Here is a 17005-nt window from a genome sequence, read left to right as displayed (position 1 = left end):
TTATTATTACTATTATTTTTTGAGACGGAGTCTTGCTTTGTCACCGAGGCTGGAGTGCAGTGGCATGATCTTGGCTCACTGCAGCCTCTGCCTACCAGGTTCAAGAGATTCTCCTGCCTCAGCCTTACAAGTAGCTGGGATTACAGGTGCCTGCCACCACGCCCGGCTAATTTTTGTATTTTTAGTAGAAACGGGTTTCACCATATTGGCCAGGTTGGTCTCGAACTCCTGAACTCAGGTGATCCGCCTGCCTTGGCCTCCCAAAGTGCTGGGATTACAGGCATAAGCCACCATGTCTGGCCCATCTTAGTTATTAATTGGGTATTTAATATTGTGCTGGAACTATGTTTCTAAAGTCAATTGAATTTTCAATGTTTTTTCTTTTTCTTTTTTGAGACAGGATCTTGTTCTGTAGCCTGACACAGGGCTAATTTTTTATTTTTTGTATGGCTGGGGTCTTGCTATGTTGCCCAGGCTGGTCTCAAACTCCTGAGGCTCAAGAGATCTGCCCACCTTGGCCTTCCAAAGTACTGGGATTATAGACATGAGCCATCATGCCCAGCTTCAATTTTTAATATACTGGAAAACATATGAAAAACAGGTATTAGGAAAATCCAGTGATTGTCATTGTGGTCAGGTTATCTCACATAAACTAAATTTTATGGAGAACCTTCAGAATAGTAAATGTTCAAAAATGTTGTAGGTAATGCTAGCAGTTAGAAGAATAACTGTCAGATTTTGACAGCATATATTTAATTGGTAACCCAATGTTGTAGTGCATTTAAAGTTCTGAATATGAAAAGGCCTAAATTTAAGTCATGATCACATTCATTCATTCAATGAAACACATATCAATTGTGTTAATTGTGCTAAGACCTGGTAGGGGCACTTTAAAAACCTTGTACGTAGTCTCTATTAGTATGACTTTTTGGGATATGATCACAGGTCAGACAAAAATTTAAGATATATAGATAATCCAAAAGATTTACATTTACATAGTTTAAGAGAGCAATTTAAATGTAAATTTAAACAATGTTGGAAGTTATCCACAAATTTAGTGAGAGCTGCAGACTTCAATGAGGAAAAGAAAAATCTAGATAGTGACCTGCACAACTTAAATCTAAAGGACATGGGCTAAGCGATCAACCCATTTGGAGGGAATACACTTGGAGATCTCACAGGCCCAGCAACTATTTTTTTTTCTTCAACTTTTACTTTAAATTCAGGGGTACATGTGCCAGATGTGCAGGTTTATTACATAGGTAAACTTGTGCCACGGTGGTGGGGCTAGCAACTATTGAGAAAAATTACCCTGGAAAGCTATGGAAAAGCTCTGGAAAACCCCAGACATAATTTCTTGTTGATATGTAATCTCAATCAGCTGAAAAGGTAACCCCAAAATTTACCTGTGAGGATACCCCAAATTATTTGGGATAACACAACTGTTTCCTTTTTGAGACTCAGGAAAAATTAGAATTCAGTATAGAAATAGTGTTTTTTAAATACAGTGAGATTTAAAAATAGAGACACAAATCAAACACACAGATTACTATTTTCATATTAAATTTGGCAATATGGGCATGGTGGCTCATGTCTGTAATCTCAGCACTTTGGGAGGCTGAGGCAGGTGGATCGCTTGAGCCTGAGAGTTCAAGACCAGCCTGGATAACATGGCGAAATCCAGTCTCTACAAAAAATACAAAAATTAGCCAGGCATGGTGGCCTGTGCCTGCAGTCCCAGCTACTCAGGAAACTGAAGTGGGAGACCTCACGTGGAGCCCAGAGAGGTCAAGGCTGCAGTGAGCCGTGATGGAGCCACTGCATTTTAGCCTGGGTGACAGAGTGAGACCTTGTCTCAAAAAATAAAATAGAATATAAATAAATAAATAAATAAATTTGGTAATAACCTGTGCATATTTGCTATTTGAGACCTTTTAACATTTAAGATAATTTGACCTTTTTGTAATGGATTGGCCTCTGACTGATTAAATGGTACATTCCTGCAATTTTCAAGTGGATAACTAATTTTATAAACAGTATTTGAACGTTTAAGGGTGCCTACAACTCACTATACTTCTAAATTTATTTGAGTTACAAAAGATATTTAGGTAATTGGGAAGATTTTGCTGTTAATAATTAGACAAAGTTCTTTTTTTTTTTTCCTTTCTTCTTTTGAGACAGAGTCTCGCTCTGTGGCCCAGGCTGGAGTGCAGTGGCGCAATCTTGGCTCACTGCAACCTCTGCCTCCTGGGTTCAAGCAATTCTCTGCATCAGCCTCCCGAATAGCTGGGATTACAGGCACCCACCACCATGCCCGGCTGATTTTTGTATTTTTAGTAGAGACGGGGTTTTGCCATCTTGGCCAGGCTGGTCTTGAACTCCTGACCTTGTGATATACCCGCCTCAGCCTCCCAAAGTGCTGGGATTACAGGCGTGAGCAACCACACCTGGCCGACAAATAAAGTTCTTAGAGAAAATACAATACACTAAATGTATGAACATAATTAAAATGTCTAAGATAATTTAGTTAATCTTGTTATAAAAGCTCCCTTAAAATGTGATAGATTTATAAAGGGACTTAAAGCTTAAGGAAAAATGTGTAATATTTTAATTAATTAAATATTAATTTTAAAAAACCTAGCTCCTGGCTGGGCCTGGTGGCTTACACCTGTAATCCCAGTAGTTTGGGAGGCCAAGGTGGGTGGATCATCTGGGTCAGGAGTTCGAGGCCTGCCTGGCCAACATGGTGAAACCCCGTCTCTACTAAAAATACAAAAATTAGCCGGGTGTGGTGGCACACGCCTGTAGTCCCAGCTACTCAGGAGGCTGAGGCAGAAGAATCCCAGGAGGGATTCTCCCGGGGAAACCCGGGAGGTAGAGGTTGCAGTGAGCCGAGATCGCACCACTGCACTCCAGCCTGGGCGAGAGAGCAAGACTCTGTCTCAAAAACAAACATACAACAAAAAAAACCTAGCTCCTGAATGATCTTTTCTGTTCTCAAGAGCAAACATCAAGGGCACCAGAAAACTCACAATGACAGTAATTATTTCTTTAGCCCAGTGGTTCTTAGACCACCATGTGGTAGAGTGACTAGAGAAAATCAAGTTGTCATTTGAATCAAGTGTTTTGTTGATCAACCTCATTTTGACCAATTTGCCTAGGGGTAGGATTTCCCCAAGACTATTCCTTAACTTTACTTGAAAAAAGGGTCTGTGATTTTAAAAGTCTGGGATGATGCCGGGTTAAACAGATGTTTTCTTTTTCTTTTTCTTTTTGAGACTGAGTCTCACTCTATTGCCCAGGCTGGAGTGCAGTGGCGTGATCTTGGCTCACTACAATCTCCTTCTCCCGGGTTCAAGCGATTTTCCTGCCTCAGCCTCCCGAGTAGCTGCAACCACAGGCACATGCCACCACGCTTGGCTAATTTTCTTTTCTTTTTTTTTTTTTTTTGAGATGGAGTTTCGCTCTTGTTGCCCAGACTAGAGTGCAATGGTGCAATCTTGGCTCACCACAACCTCTGCCTCCTGGTTTCAAGCAATTCTCCTGCCTTAGCCTCCCAAGTGGCTGGGATTACAGGCGTGCACCACCATGCCTGGCTAATTTTTTGTATTTTTAGTAGAGACGGGGTTTCTCCATGTTGATCAGGCTGGTCTCGAACTCCTGACCTCAGGTGATCCACCCGCCTCGGCCTCCCAAACTGCTGGGATTAAAGGTGTGAGCCACTGCGCCCAGCCATTTTTTTTTTTGTATTTTTAGTAGAGACAGGGTTTCACCATGTTGGCCAGGCTAGTCTAGAACTCCTGACCTAAGATGATTTGCCCATCTTGGCCTCCCGAAGTGCTGAGATTACAGGCGTGGGCCACCGTGCCCTGCCCAAACATCTGTGTTGTATCACTGCAGGATTTCACAGGCTAGTGTGCACTGCGAATCTTCAAGAAGAATATATAGTATACAGTACTTCTCAAACTTATTCACTATTTGTTTATTCATTCATTTACTCATTCAACAAATATTTATTGCACACCTAGTTTATGCCAGAGACTGTTTTGTGCACTTGGGATAAAGTAGAGAACAAAAGAGACGAAATTTTTTCTCTCACGAAGTTTACAATCTAGTGGGAGATGAGATAATAAACACAAATAGGCCAGGCGCCGTTAGCTCACACCTGTAATCCCAGCACTTTGGGAGGCTGAAGCGGGTGGATCACGGGATCAGGAGTTCAAGACCAGCCTGGCCAAGATGCTGAAACCCTGTCTCTACTAAAAGTACAAAAATTGGCTGGGCATGGTGGTGGGCACCTGTAATCCCAGCTACTTGGGAGGCTGAGGCAGGAGAATCGCTTGAACCTGGGCAGCGGAGGTTGCAGTGAGCTGAGATTGCGCCACTGCACTCCAGCCTGGGTGACAGAGCAAGACTCCATCTCAAAAAAAAAAATTAAATAAAAAATAAAAAATAAACACAAATATGTAAAATATGTGGTACGTCAGATGTTATTAAATGGTATGGATAAAAATAAGGCCAGGAAAGGGGATAAGGAAGACAGAGTATGAAAGTGAGGAGGTTATATTGTCAAATAAAGTGATCAGAGAAGTTCTCATTGAGACGTGGACATTTTTGCAAAGACCTGAAAGAGATGACAGCAAGCCATGTAGATCTAAGAGGAAAGAGTATGGTAGGCAGAGGCAACACAAAGTGCAAAGGCCCTGATGCAGAAGTGTATCTGATAAACGGGAACAGCGCAGCCAAATGGCTGGTACGTAGAAAACTAGAAAAGTGAAATATTAGAGATTGGAGAGGACTTCAGCTTTTTTTCTGAGTGAGAGGGGAATCTGATGAGTGCTGCTAAGCCAATGCACCCAGCCTAACGTATGTTTTAAAATGACCATTCTGGCTCTTTTGTGAATTCAAAAAAACAGTAGGGGCAACCTATGGGAGGGAGGCACCAGGAGGTTGGCCATAGTCATCCAGGGAGGTTGGTGGTGGTTTGCCTGGAATCTTTTCATACTTTGGGAGGTCGAGGACGAGGTCGGGGAGATCGACCAACACGTGAAATCCCCATCTCAACATTAAAATAAGTAAGGAAATGAACTTAGGCTACCGGGGAGGCTGGCGGCAGAATGGCGGATAGAGCAGATTCAAGACAGACTATAGGACAGATGTAGACTGCCTTGTTGAAAAAATAAAAAACAATCCAGGGAGATTTTTTTTTTTTTTTGAGACGGAGTCTCGCCGCCCAGGCCGGAAGCGCAGCAGATCTCATAGCCACTGCAGGCTCCGCCTCCTGGTTCACGCCATTCTCCTGCCTCAGCCTCCCCGGTAGCTGGGATCTCAGCTGGTGGCTCCCATCCTTCGGGTTAGTTTTTGTATTTTGGGTGAGACAGCCTCACCCCTGCCCACAGATGGTCTGATCTCCTGACTCCTGCATCCACCCCTGCCCCCTGGCCTCCGAAGTGCTATGAGACAGGCTGAGCCATCTACCGCCAATCCAGGGAGATATTACTGAGGTAAGTTTAGTCCAAATGAGGTAATGGTGTAGAGGTGGTGGAAAGAAATATTGAATTGAGATCACCTCTCTTCTGGCCAATATTATGCGAAATATATATTAATCTTTTATTATAGAAAATATTAAGCATAAACAAATGTAGACAAAAACAATATAATGAACTATCATGTCTATCACTCAGCTTCAACAATTGTCAACTATGAACTCAGGGTAAATCTTTTTTCATATAGACCGCTAACCATTTACCTCCCTTCCCATATTATTTTAAGCATATACTAAGTAACATATCATTTCTTTATAAATATTTCAGTATGTATCCCTAAGAGATGAAGACTCTCATCTTTAACAACCATATTCCCACTATCACACTTAAAAATTTAGTAATTCCTTAATTTTTTTTTTCCAGACAAGGTTTCTCTGTGCATCACCAAGGCTAGAGTGCACTGGCAAGATCGTGGCTTACTAGAGCCTCAACCTCTACCTCCTGGGCTCAAGCAAGCCTTCCATCTAAGACTCCTGAGTAGCTAGAACTACAGGTGTGAACTTTTTTTTTTCTTTTTGTAGAGACAAGGTCTCACTTTGTTGCTAGGATGATCTCAAGAGATCCCCTCCCCACCTCCAGCCTTGGCCTCCCAAGGTGCAGGGATTACAGGTGTCATCAACTGCACCTGGCCAGGTGATATGTCTTTTAAATCTCTTTAATCTATAGGTCTTCTCCCTGACTCCATCTCTTTTTTCCTCCTTGTAATTTATTTGTTGAGGAAACTAAGAGGTTTGTTCTGACTAAATATATTTTGAAAGTAGAACAGACATGATTTGTTAATGGGTTAGAATTAGGGTGTGTGAGAGAAAAAAGATGTCAAGAATAACACCCAGGTTTTAGGTCAGAGGATCAGGAAAGAGAAGATCTAAGATGAGGGAGGCTTTGGGAGAAGTAGATTTGGGGCAAAGGTCAGAAGTTTGATTTTTGGACCTGTGAAGTCTGAGCTATCAATTAGATATTCAAGTGGAGGTATATTTGACTATGAAATCCTTTTTTTTCTTAATGTATCTTGTGAGTCCAGGGTTTTGATGAATACTTAGAGGAAATACTGCTTTTGTTCTAATTGCTCTTGGGCACTGCTATAACATATGAAACGCTAATTCTTTCTAGTAAGGGAGGGAGAAAAAACCCCACATTTTAGTAAACTTGCATTGAGAAGATGATGATATGTCTTGGGAATCATAAAACAGTAAATAAAAAGGGATATTAAAACTTCTGCAGAAGAGCAAAAATAACTGCATTATTTCTGAAATATTTAATCTAACAACTGCTTTTTGAGTAAAATCAAAATTTGCAATGAAACCTCCTTCATCAATGGAGAAGGAAAGTAAATGAAAAACTGATTTTTAAAAGTGGTTTGAGATTAATATTGGCTGATTCAGAAACTAGATTTTGGGTCTGAATTTCTTGTAAGACATTTAATCTTGCTCCTCCAAGCAGTCTGGAATTTTTTGATAGCATTTAGAAAAAAAAAAACCACACACACACACCCAAACTTCAAATGAAGAAGCTACTTCTACTACTTATAGTAGAAATAACCAGAAAGAGGAAAAGAAACATGGTATTCCAAAGACTATGCTTAGTGGTTATAAAAAATGTAAGATACACACTCAAATTCCTGGCTCCCGGTGGTGATATGGAAAACCATTTTCCTCTTTTCACTATACTCAAATGCAGTCAAGAATCCTGGTTCCTACAGAAAGATAAAACGAAATGTTCAAAAAGGGTTTAAAGATGATGTGTTCATTTTCAACAAGGCCTAAAATGATATACTCCACCTTATTAAGATATCATCGGCTTGCAGTTCACTGTCCTTGAAGGCAGCCAGATTGGCGGGCTGGGCTGGGTGGTCACGCCTCAGTGTAATCCCAGCACTTGGGAGGCCGAGGCGGTGGATCATAAGCAATAGAGATCGAGACTTAAGGTGAAACCCCTGCCTCAGCCTAAAATACAAAAAATTAGCCGGGCGCTGTGTGGTGGGCTCTGTAGTCCCAGCCACCAGGCCACAGAGGCAGAGAACAAGAACCCGAGCGGAGCTTGCAGTGAGCCAGATCGCTACCACTGCACTCCAGCCTGGGCGAGCATGTGAGACCTCCCAAAAAAAAAAAAAAAAAAAGAGATCATGGTTAGGAACACAGGCTTCTAGGTGTTTCTGCCTCTTCTAGGTCTCTAAGCCATGTCTCATAGTTATTAATAGTTGTATGATGAAAACCATTTAATCTTGTTTGTACTTCAGCTTCCTTTAAGTCACAGGATAACAGTGTTTCTTCAAAGAGTAGCTGTGAAAATTAAATTATATATATATACATTTTTTCTTTTTTGGGGACTGAGTCTCCCCATTGCCCAGGCTGGAGGCACCTCCTGACTACTGCAATCCTGCCTCCCAGGTCTGGGTTAAGCAATTCCTCCTGGCCTCTAGCCACCAGTAGCCATGAGATTACAGCGCACCTGGCCATCACACCTATTATTCTTTTATTTTTAGTAGAGCCAGGTTTCAACATGCTACTAGCCTGTCCTGAACTCCTGACCTCAGGTATCCACCTACTCTAAGCCTCCTGCAAGTGTTGGGGATTACAGCATGAGCCACTGTGACCCCATTTCCTGGTGCCTGTGAGGCATACATGGCTACTACATACAGAGAGAGGCACATATACAGGAGAGAGAGAGAGAGACATTTTTTTGAGACGGAGCTCACCCTTGCTGCCCAGGCTGGAGTGCAAAAAATGGTGCCATCCTAGCCTACTACAAACCACCACCCCAGTTCAAGTAATTCCCTCCTGGCTCCCAGCCTCCCAAGAGCTGGGATTGCACTCTGCCTATGTGCCAAGCATCTTTTGCATTTTTAGTGAGAGATGGGGTTTCACAATGTTGACTGCACGGTCTCAAACCTTGACCTTGTGGGTGATCCACCCGCCTCGGCCTCCTAAAGTGCTGGGATTACAGGCATGAGCCACCATGCCCAGCCAAATGAGATATAATTATGGCATAAAGCAGAGGGTATTTTACTAACAATTCACTTTTTTTTTTCATTCAACAGAATCATTTTTTTCCAGCTGTAGAAGTTTCAAGGGGCACAGAAATTCCAGTTTTCATTATTCTTGGATATGGCCATTTCTTCTATGGTAGATATACTACTTATTGACTAATTGGCGCATGCAGTTTGATGCAGTGGAGGATCTAGTGGGAAAATGGATACCGCACTGTCAAAAACTTCACATTTTGCATGACTGTGGTTCTCAAACTTTGAACTAGGAGAATGTACCAAGCCCAGGTCCTGGTCCTACTCAGTTGGTCAAGCCCAATGCTCCCTATTTTCTTTTCTTTTTTTTTTTTTTTTTTTTTTGAGACGAGCCCTTGGCTCATTTCTCTTCACCCAGGCTGGAGTGCCAGGCTTTGATCCTCAGCCTCCCACTGCAAGCCCACCGGTTCTCTGGCACAATGCATTCCTCCTGTCTCACTCAGGAGTAGCTGGGATCATGGTGCTCCCCACCTCACTCGGGCCAGCCTTTCGTAGCCTTTTAGCAGAGACTTGCTCACCTGTGGCTCATGGATGGTCTCTGGATTCTGATCTCAGTGGATCCCTCCCAGCCTCCTGTAAAGTGCTGGGATTAGGTCTGTTTCACCACTCGGGCTTTCCAGCTCTTTATTAGCTACACCCAGCATCGGATACCAATGTTTAGAAACCACTGTGCAGAAATTAACTCTTTCTCCTCTCTCTTTCTGCCCCTCTAAATCTCTATCTCAAGAATAAATAACCATGCAGGTTGGCCCAAGCACCTGTAATCCCCCAGCATCTGAGGTGGGAACTTGATGCCAGCAGTCTCAAGACTAGCCCAGCAGCTGACAGCAAGATCCCATCTCCACAAAAATTTTAAAAAATTAGCTGGACATGGTAGCATGTGCCTGTAGTCCCAGCTACTCAGGAGGCTGACGTGGGAGGATCGCTTGAGCCTGGGAGGTCAAGGCCTCAGTGAACTGTGATTGAGAAACTGTACTCCAGCCTGGGCGACAGAGTGAGACCTTGTCTCAAAAATAAATGAATAAATGAATAAATAAAGCTGGGCACAGTGGCATATTCCTGTAGTCCCATGTACTTCAGAAGCAGAGGCAGGAAGATCACTTGAACCCAGGAGTTCAAGCCCAGACTGGGCAACATAGTGAGATACCCTTCTCTTTCTCTTTTTTTTTTCTTTTTGGGACAGTCTTGCTGTGTTGCTCAGGCTGGAGTGTAGTGGTACAATCTTGGCTCACTGCAACCTCTGCCTCTCGGTTTCAAGCAATTCTCCTGTCTCAGCCTCCCAAGTAGCTGGGACTACAGGCAACTGCCATCATGCCTGGCTAATTTTTGTATTTTTAGGAGATACGGGGTTTCACTATGTTTCCCGACTAATTTTTGTATTTTTAGTAGAGATAGGGTTTCACTATGTTGACCACTATGTTAGTCTTGAACTCCTGACCTCATGATCCGCCTGCCTCGGCCTCCCAAAGTGCTGGGATTACAGGTGTAAGCCACTGTACCTGGCCCGATCCCTTCTCTTAAAAAATAAAAATAAAAAAGGATAAATAGTTTAAGCTAAGAAAGGAGAAGATTCTTGGTGCAGTAGTGGGTGCTTGAGAAGGAGAGAGGTTCTTTTCTTTGGTAATAAGATTTAATTTCCAAAAAAAACAACTCTAATGTCATAGAGCAGTTTCCCAAACCCTCGGTACTGCTCCAGGGCTTTCTTAAACACCCTGGCAGTTGTGGAATTCACTTGTGGGTACACTGCCTGAGTGTACTCAGAAGCTAGAGCAACTGAGCTGGGTTCAGAGTAATTCAGTTCGGTTGGGTCCTCTCCAAGTTCAGGATCACACTGCCAGTTGCATCACTCTCCTGCCTTGACTGCCTCTGAAGAAGGAAACCAAATGGCTGTTGGTGAAGAGAGCTTCTCAGACTCGCTGGGAATGAGACCCTCATATACCAATAGAGAAATGGAGAGGCCTGCTATTAAATGAAGAGGAAGACTTAGTGACTACCTTTCTTTGCTTTCCTATTTCAAGAGCTGGTACCTCTAGTGGTTTCCAAAAGCTCTACATAAAAGCTTGGGTCAAAGGTATATATATGTTTTTGTCTGGTAGCCTGGCAGTTGCAAAGGCCCCTCACAGCCAGTGAGCCCTGCTAGAAAGTAGTAAGGTAGGAGGTGGGATTTGACTCCAGAGGTGGGGCTCAGACACCAGACCAAATTGAGAACTAGCTAAAACAAGGTCCAGGGCAGAAGCAGCTTTCCATAAGACATGCCCACCAATGTGCCATGTCAGTTTACCATTGCTATGGCAACACCTGGAAGTTACTGCCCCTTTCCATGGCAATGACCCAATGGCCCAGAAATTACCACTCTTTTCCTACAAACTTATGCATAGACTGCCCCTTAATTTGCATGTAATTAAAAGTGGGTATAACTATAATGGCAAAACTGCCTCTGAGCTGCTACTTCTGGGCACACTGCCTATGGGGTAGCCTTGCTCTGCAAGGAGCAGTATCTCTGCTGTGCTGTACTGGGCTACCTAAACAAAAGTTACTGTCCAACACCACTGGCTTACCTATGGGCAAAGCCAAGAACCCTCCCAGTTTAAGCCCCAATTTGGGGGCTCACCTGCCCTATATCAGTACGGGTTAGCTTAGCTCAGCTGCTTCAGTGAGCACATTCATATCTATCTCAACTGCACATATATAGATCCAACCACCGTTGGTCTTTTTCTAACCCAATGCTCTCTTATCAATTGGCTAGATATCAATCTCCTATACCAGGAGAGAGCAGCTTCTTTGGTACTGAGTGCTTCACAACAGCCATAGGTATGATATTTGAGGAGACAAGACAAAACTGAGGAGGAGGAAGGTAAAAAATAAAAATGAAGGCCAAGCACAGTGGCTCATGCCTATAATCCCAGCACTTTGGGAGGCCAGGGCAGACAGATCACAAGGTCAGGAGATCGAGACCATCTTGGCCAACATGGTAAAACCTCGTCTCTACTAAAAATACAAAAATTAGCTAGGCGTGGTGGTGTGTGCCTGTAGTCCCAGCTACTCACGAGGCTGAGGCAGGAGAATCGCTTGAACCCCAGAGGTGCAGGTTGCAGTGAGCCGAGATCACGCCACTGCACTCAGGCCTGGCGACAGAGCGAGACTCTGTCTCAAAAAAAAAAAAAAAAAAAAAAAAAGGGAAAGGAGAAGGAAAGGCAGAGACAGCCAGAAAAAGTAATATAAAGGGAGACAAAAAAGTTTTGGCAAAAATAATTACCTTCATTAGTGTTCCAGGTCTCTTAATCCCTACCTTCATCTTTCAGAAATCAATTGCTCTTGCTTTGAAACTGAATTGATAAAAAGTTAACATTGGGAGTATAACATATTGTGATCTACAGGAACTCAGTTCCCACAATAATTTCTAGTTTTCATGAGAAAGCCTATAAAGATTCACAAGGCCCTTCTAAGCTAAAACAGCAAAGAATGGATTTTGCTTACAATTAGTTTGTTCGCTGCCTCTTTAATCTTGTCTACTTTGGCTTCTGAGAGTCCTTTGACATTGCATAGAGCTCTTCTTGTTGTCATCTGTATGCCTTTGATGGTACAGATTCCTACTGATTTCAGTTTCTTAATGTCAGCCACGTTCTGTAAATTAAAGAATGGGCACAGCAGATTGCTAAGATGCCAGCCTGAAAGGCTCCCATACTATGTCATGTGTTTCTGTGTCCATCTCCTTCCACCATGATGCCAATTTTATACAAGCTGCCAGGTGGAATCCACCCACCATGTAGCCAAATGTTCTGGAAATATCTGAGTAGAACATACTCAGCAGGCTGCCAAATGTTCTGACTGCGCCCTGATTTCCCACGAATGTTAGTGAGACCATGGCAATGTAACAAGGAATTCAAAAGAAAAGTCTGTTGGTGGAAAAGCTAACAAATTTATCACACATTCACCCCCTCAGTTCAGCTCCTTCCTTCTACAGAACTTCATTACCAACATGTTCTTTTAAATTTTTAAAGACTTTTTTTTTCTTCTGCCCCTGGAGAATGCAAATAACTACATCACCAAAGGACCAGGATTTTCTCTTGCTTCTATTTTCTAAAACCACTGAAAGAGATTAAATGTTAGGGGCAACAGATAATGTCAGCACAGTTCTATCAACTGATTGCTGTTGAAATCCACCCAGTTCGGCCGGGCGCGGTGGCTCACGCCTGTAATCCCAGCACTTTGGGAGGCCGAGATGGGCGGATCACGAGGTCAGGAGATCGAGACCATCCTGACTAACACGGTGAAACCCCGTCTCTACTAAAAAAAAATACAAAAATTAGCCGGGCGCAGTGGCGGGCGCCTGTAGTCCCAGCCACACGGGAGGCTGAGGCAGGAGAATGGCGTGAACCCGGGGAGGCGGAGCTTGCAGTGAGTGGAGATCGCGCCACTGCACTCCAGCCTGGGAGACAGAGCGAGACTCCGTCTCAAAAAAAAAAAAATTAAAAAAAAAAAAAAAAAAGGAAATCCACCCAGTTCATTATTCAAAGGCTGGATTTCTGCCAACATCATTTATTCCAGTCATCTGACGTATAGAACTTAATTTTGTCCTCTGGGTACACTTGATAATGTCTGGAGACATTTTGATTGTCACAGCTGCAGGAGTGCTACTGGCATGCAGTGAGTAAGTAGAGGCCAAGGATGTTGCAAACACCCTACAATGTACAGGACGGCCCCTTGCAACAAAGAATTATCCAGGCCCAAATGTCCGTAAGGTTGATGCTGAGAAATCCTGAATCAGATAATTTAACACAGCATTGAAAAACTACTTACAATTCCATGTTTTTGTAACAGGTCAATATCTTGAAACAAAGATTCCTAAAGGAGATGAAACAGAAAAAAATGAAGCTTTGATTCTTCATATCCAGCTATTTCACATCTTTTAAAGAGGTAATTCAATACTATGAGTCACTCCAAAATGCCTCAAATTCCACTTCTCTAGAGATTGAGGAAAGATCAATACTGTTTTTCAAACACATACTTAGAAGCACCAACATTGAAAGGGCTGGGAAACCAGTTACCTTTGTCATGTCCTCCCTAAAATTTTGAAACCTTTACCCAAAGGACTGGAACAACATTTGGCCTATTTTAAATATGTTTTCTCAACCCTCTTCCCCTCCAGATCCTAAACTCCTTCCTCTAGGACCAGGCTGCTATTCGGTACCAGTGTATACAGGTACCAGTATGGCCATACCAGCTGTTAAGTTATTAAAATACTTTCATACCAGTTGCTAAGTAGCTAATCTTAGCATCCTTGCCAAACAAGTTGTTGCATATTTGCAATATATAACTATGTGTTATTTCTACTTTCAGTTTCTAAAAATAGTAGCTAACAGAGAAGGAACTTGATTTTTGTGGAATGACCGAATATCTATGTATCTTTCAACATTCTAGTCATACCTCTTCATCTTGGAATCCTGGTTCTTCCGCCACAACTTGATCCTCCTTCATGTTGAAAGGTGAGCAACAGAAAAATAATCACTTCTGGGAAAAAAAGAAATATTATGTAAGAAGTAGTCCTTTGTCCAGGGGCCTCTGATTTCATTTCAAAGTCACCAAGGACTAGAAGGACAATAAGAGAAGCATTTAACTTGGAAAGACTAGGCCAGTCTATCTTCTTTCTGCGAGGCATGTGGCATTATTTCTTGTGTGTGTGTTTGTGTGTGTGTGTGTGTGCATGTGTGTGTGTGCGTGTCCCCACATGCACACAGGTGCCTGAGGGGCAAATTGGGGGGTCATTAGTTTCTTCTCTTTCCCCAATAGTGATCACTTATCATCTGGTTTCCATTGCACAGCTAATCATGACTTTATTACTGCCTTGAAATGTTATTTAAAATTGCTTATTGCTTTTAATCTTTCTTGTTTAACAACAAAACTCTAAGAACCTTGACAATATATCATTCTTCCTTGTGTCCTCCCTGGCACCTCCAACTTTGTCCTCAATAAATGGCTTTTATTTTTCTCATCTATGATGAATGCCTTCCTGTCTGCTGATTATGAATGGGTACTCCTGTAACACCTACCTTTTTGTTTCATAGAACATTAGCTATACTTTCTTTCACAGTATTTACTAGTTTCATGATTTTTTTCAAGATTTAAAAATATGGTGGGCTGGGCGCGGCGGCTCACTGCCTGTAATCCCAGCACTTTGGAAGGCCAAGAAGGGCAGATCACAAGGTCAGGAGTTCGAGACCAGCCTGGCCAAACCCCGTCTCTACTAAAAATACAAAAAAAATTAGCCGGGCATGGTGGTGGGTGCCTGTAATCCCACCTACTTGGGAGGCTGAGGCAGGAGAATCGCTTGAACCTGGGAGGCGGAGGTTGCGGTGAGCCGAGATTGCGCCACTGCACTCCAGCCTGGGCGACAGTGAGAGGCTCAGTCTCAAAAAAAAAAAAAAAAATGGTGGATCATAATATTATAGTAAGGCTGATAAGCAGTTAAAGTTTTTAACATTGTAGACCCAAAGAGAAATCTCAGGAATCCACAAGGCGTGATTGTGTTTATTACAATAAAATGCGGTACAAATAATCATTTTTCTTGGTCGATTCCATTTCCTCATTTGATACCAAAGTCAGGGGTTGGACCTTAGAACAAAGGGAACGAACTATTAATAGGAAGGCAGGAGCAGGGTCCTGCCACCCAGCACCTCAAACCGCAAAGGATGGAAGGCAACCGAGACCGTTCGGATGGGATCTTCGGGGACACTGTCCTTCAGATGGCTAGCTATGAGTACCCCAATTCCACATTTACTGTCCCCATCGAAGAAAAAAACATCCATTTCTTCTCCCCGTGATGAAATGAAAAGATTGTCCCCCATCTCTCAAAGAGCCGTCGATGGACTGAACGGTTGGCTTGAAGGCAGGGCTCCCCAATCCCCCGGTTTAAGACCACCCAGCTGTCCCCTCTGGTGGGGGCAGCAGCGCGGTCGGGTCGCCCTCGACGCCTCCCTCAGCAAGAGGCCTGGGCAGACCCCGTGCGGCCGCCGGACATTTTCCTGACACGGGATTCCCTGGTCAGGAGGATGAGGCGGGCTCTCCTAGACTTAGGTCCGATTAGATTGAAAATAAGGAGGTTGGAAATCCCTCAAGGTCACTAAAATTCCTCCCCAGGGGTCGGAGCGGAACGCTCAGAGTCGCTAGCCCGGGAACCCCAAAAAAAGAGCGAGAAAGGGAAGCGCGCCTTCTCAAAACGAGCGTCCGCTCAGTCTTCGCACGCTGTCCGTTTATGCCACTTACCCCCCTCGTACCCACAGTCTCCCCGAGATTTTCAAGGTGAAGCCCCTCTGCCCCCGCCCGACCTTTCCAGTCCTCAGCTGACAGGATTCTAACTCGGGCCCAGAACGCGGAGCCTGGAAACCCGCGCGCCGTTGACCACAGGGTTTGGCGCCAAATGAGGAAGGCGGGGCGAGGACCAAGGGGCCGGGGCGGGGCGCAGGGTGAGGAGGTGGGGTGAGGGTGGAAGGGCGGGGAGCGGGCGGGCCCACAGGGGGCGACGCGGGGAGGGGATCTATGGGGGCGGGGCGAAGAAGGAGGGGCGGGGGAAGAGCGGGCTCACAGTCAGGGGAACCAGAGGGCGTGGCCTGCAGGGGGCGCAGCGAGGGGAGAGTCGGGGCAGGGAGCAGGGCGAGGGGGCGGGGCGAGGACTGAGGGGCGGGAAACCAAGAGGAGCCTCCGGCGCGTGGCGCGCTGAGGTGAGGGAGTGAGGGAGGGGCGCTGTGGAGGGAGCGCCCTGAGGAGCGGGGCCTTGAAGGGAGGAGACCGTTGAGCTGGAGCGTCCCTCGAACTGAGCACCTCGCTAAAGTCCGGGAGAGGACCCTGAGGCAAGGGTTCTGAGGAGGACGCCTTGAGTCGGGGGAGGGGCGCTGAGCAGAGGTGGCTGACATTGGCGATAGGTCTTGGTCGCGAGGGTCGCAGATGGAGCCTTGGGTTAGAAGGTCGAATCCGGGCCCCTTTCCCCCCGCCGCCGCTACCCATGACTTCTCTTTCGCCTCCGGGTTTTCATGCCTGGCTTCAGAGTTTGGCCGTGCTCCCTCAGCGTTCCTAATTTCCCACTTTCTGACTCTCACCATTTGCCACTCTTGTCTGTGATTGAGATACCCAAGGCCCATTCAGGATGGAGAGTAATTTTTTTCTCTGTCTTAACTTGAAGTTTTAAATAGACCACAGACGCCAAGTATATTTTGGTTCGGCTTTTAAATAGAAGTCGCAGGCCAGCCTTCGTGCCAGCAGCGCCATCGCTGGCAGCGTCCTCCTCCTCCCCTCACGCGGAGACTGACTTGAGGAGAGTCAGGAAACATTTGAGAGAGCAGCTGCCGAGGTGGAGGCTGTGATGTATCTTGGATGAATCTCTGTGCAAACAGTTCTTTGGGTTCAAGACCTAGTACAGGGCGATCCTTTTTTGTTTTTTCTGTCT

The 17005-nt window shown here is 44.5% G+C and overlaps 1 protein-coding gene across 3 annotated transcripts in view; it reads right to left on the bottom strand.

The window, feature by feature from the left end:
- Nucleotides 1–16092, bottom strand: part of DMC1 (DNA meiotic recombinase 1) — a 52922-nt gene extending 36830 nt beyond the window's left edge. For 2 of the 3 annotated variants that reach the window (XM_017945314.1, XM_003905544.3), the window contains exons 1-5: nucleotides 15829–16092; nucleotides 13993–14076; nucleotides 13366–13410; nucleotides 12043–12189; nucleotides 7157–7239 (exon numbers count right to left, since the gene is read on the bottom strand). In XM_017945314.1, coding sequence (XP_017800803.1) covers nucleotides 7157–7239; nucleotides 12043–12189; nucleotides 13366–13410; nucleotides 13993–14043 — 326 coding nt within the window. In that variant the 5' untranslated portion in view covers nucleotides 14044–14076; nucleotides 15829–16092. The remainder of the gene's footprint in view (nucleotides 1–7156; nucleotides 7240–12042; nucleotides 12190–13365; nucleotides 13411–13992; nucleotides 14077–15828) is intronic. The other variant, XM_009217291.3, reaches the window with a different exon arrangement.
- Between the last annotated feature and the right edge of the window lie 913 nt (nucleotides 16093–17005).

This window comes from Papio anubis, chromosome 16 (genome assembly GCF_008728515.1).
Source record: "Papio anubis isolate 15944 chromosome 16, Panubis1.0, whole genome shotgun sequence".
Lineage (NCBI taxonomy): Eukaryota > Metazoa > Chordata > Mammalia > Primates > Cercopithecidae > Papio > Papio anubis.
The sequence above is the reverse complement of the archived record's forward strand: the minus strand, read 5'-3'. Positions and strand labels throughout refer to the sequence as shown.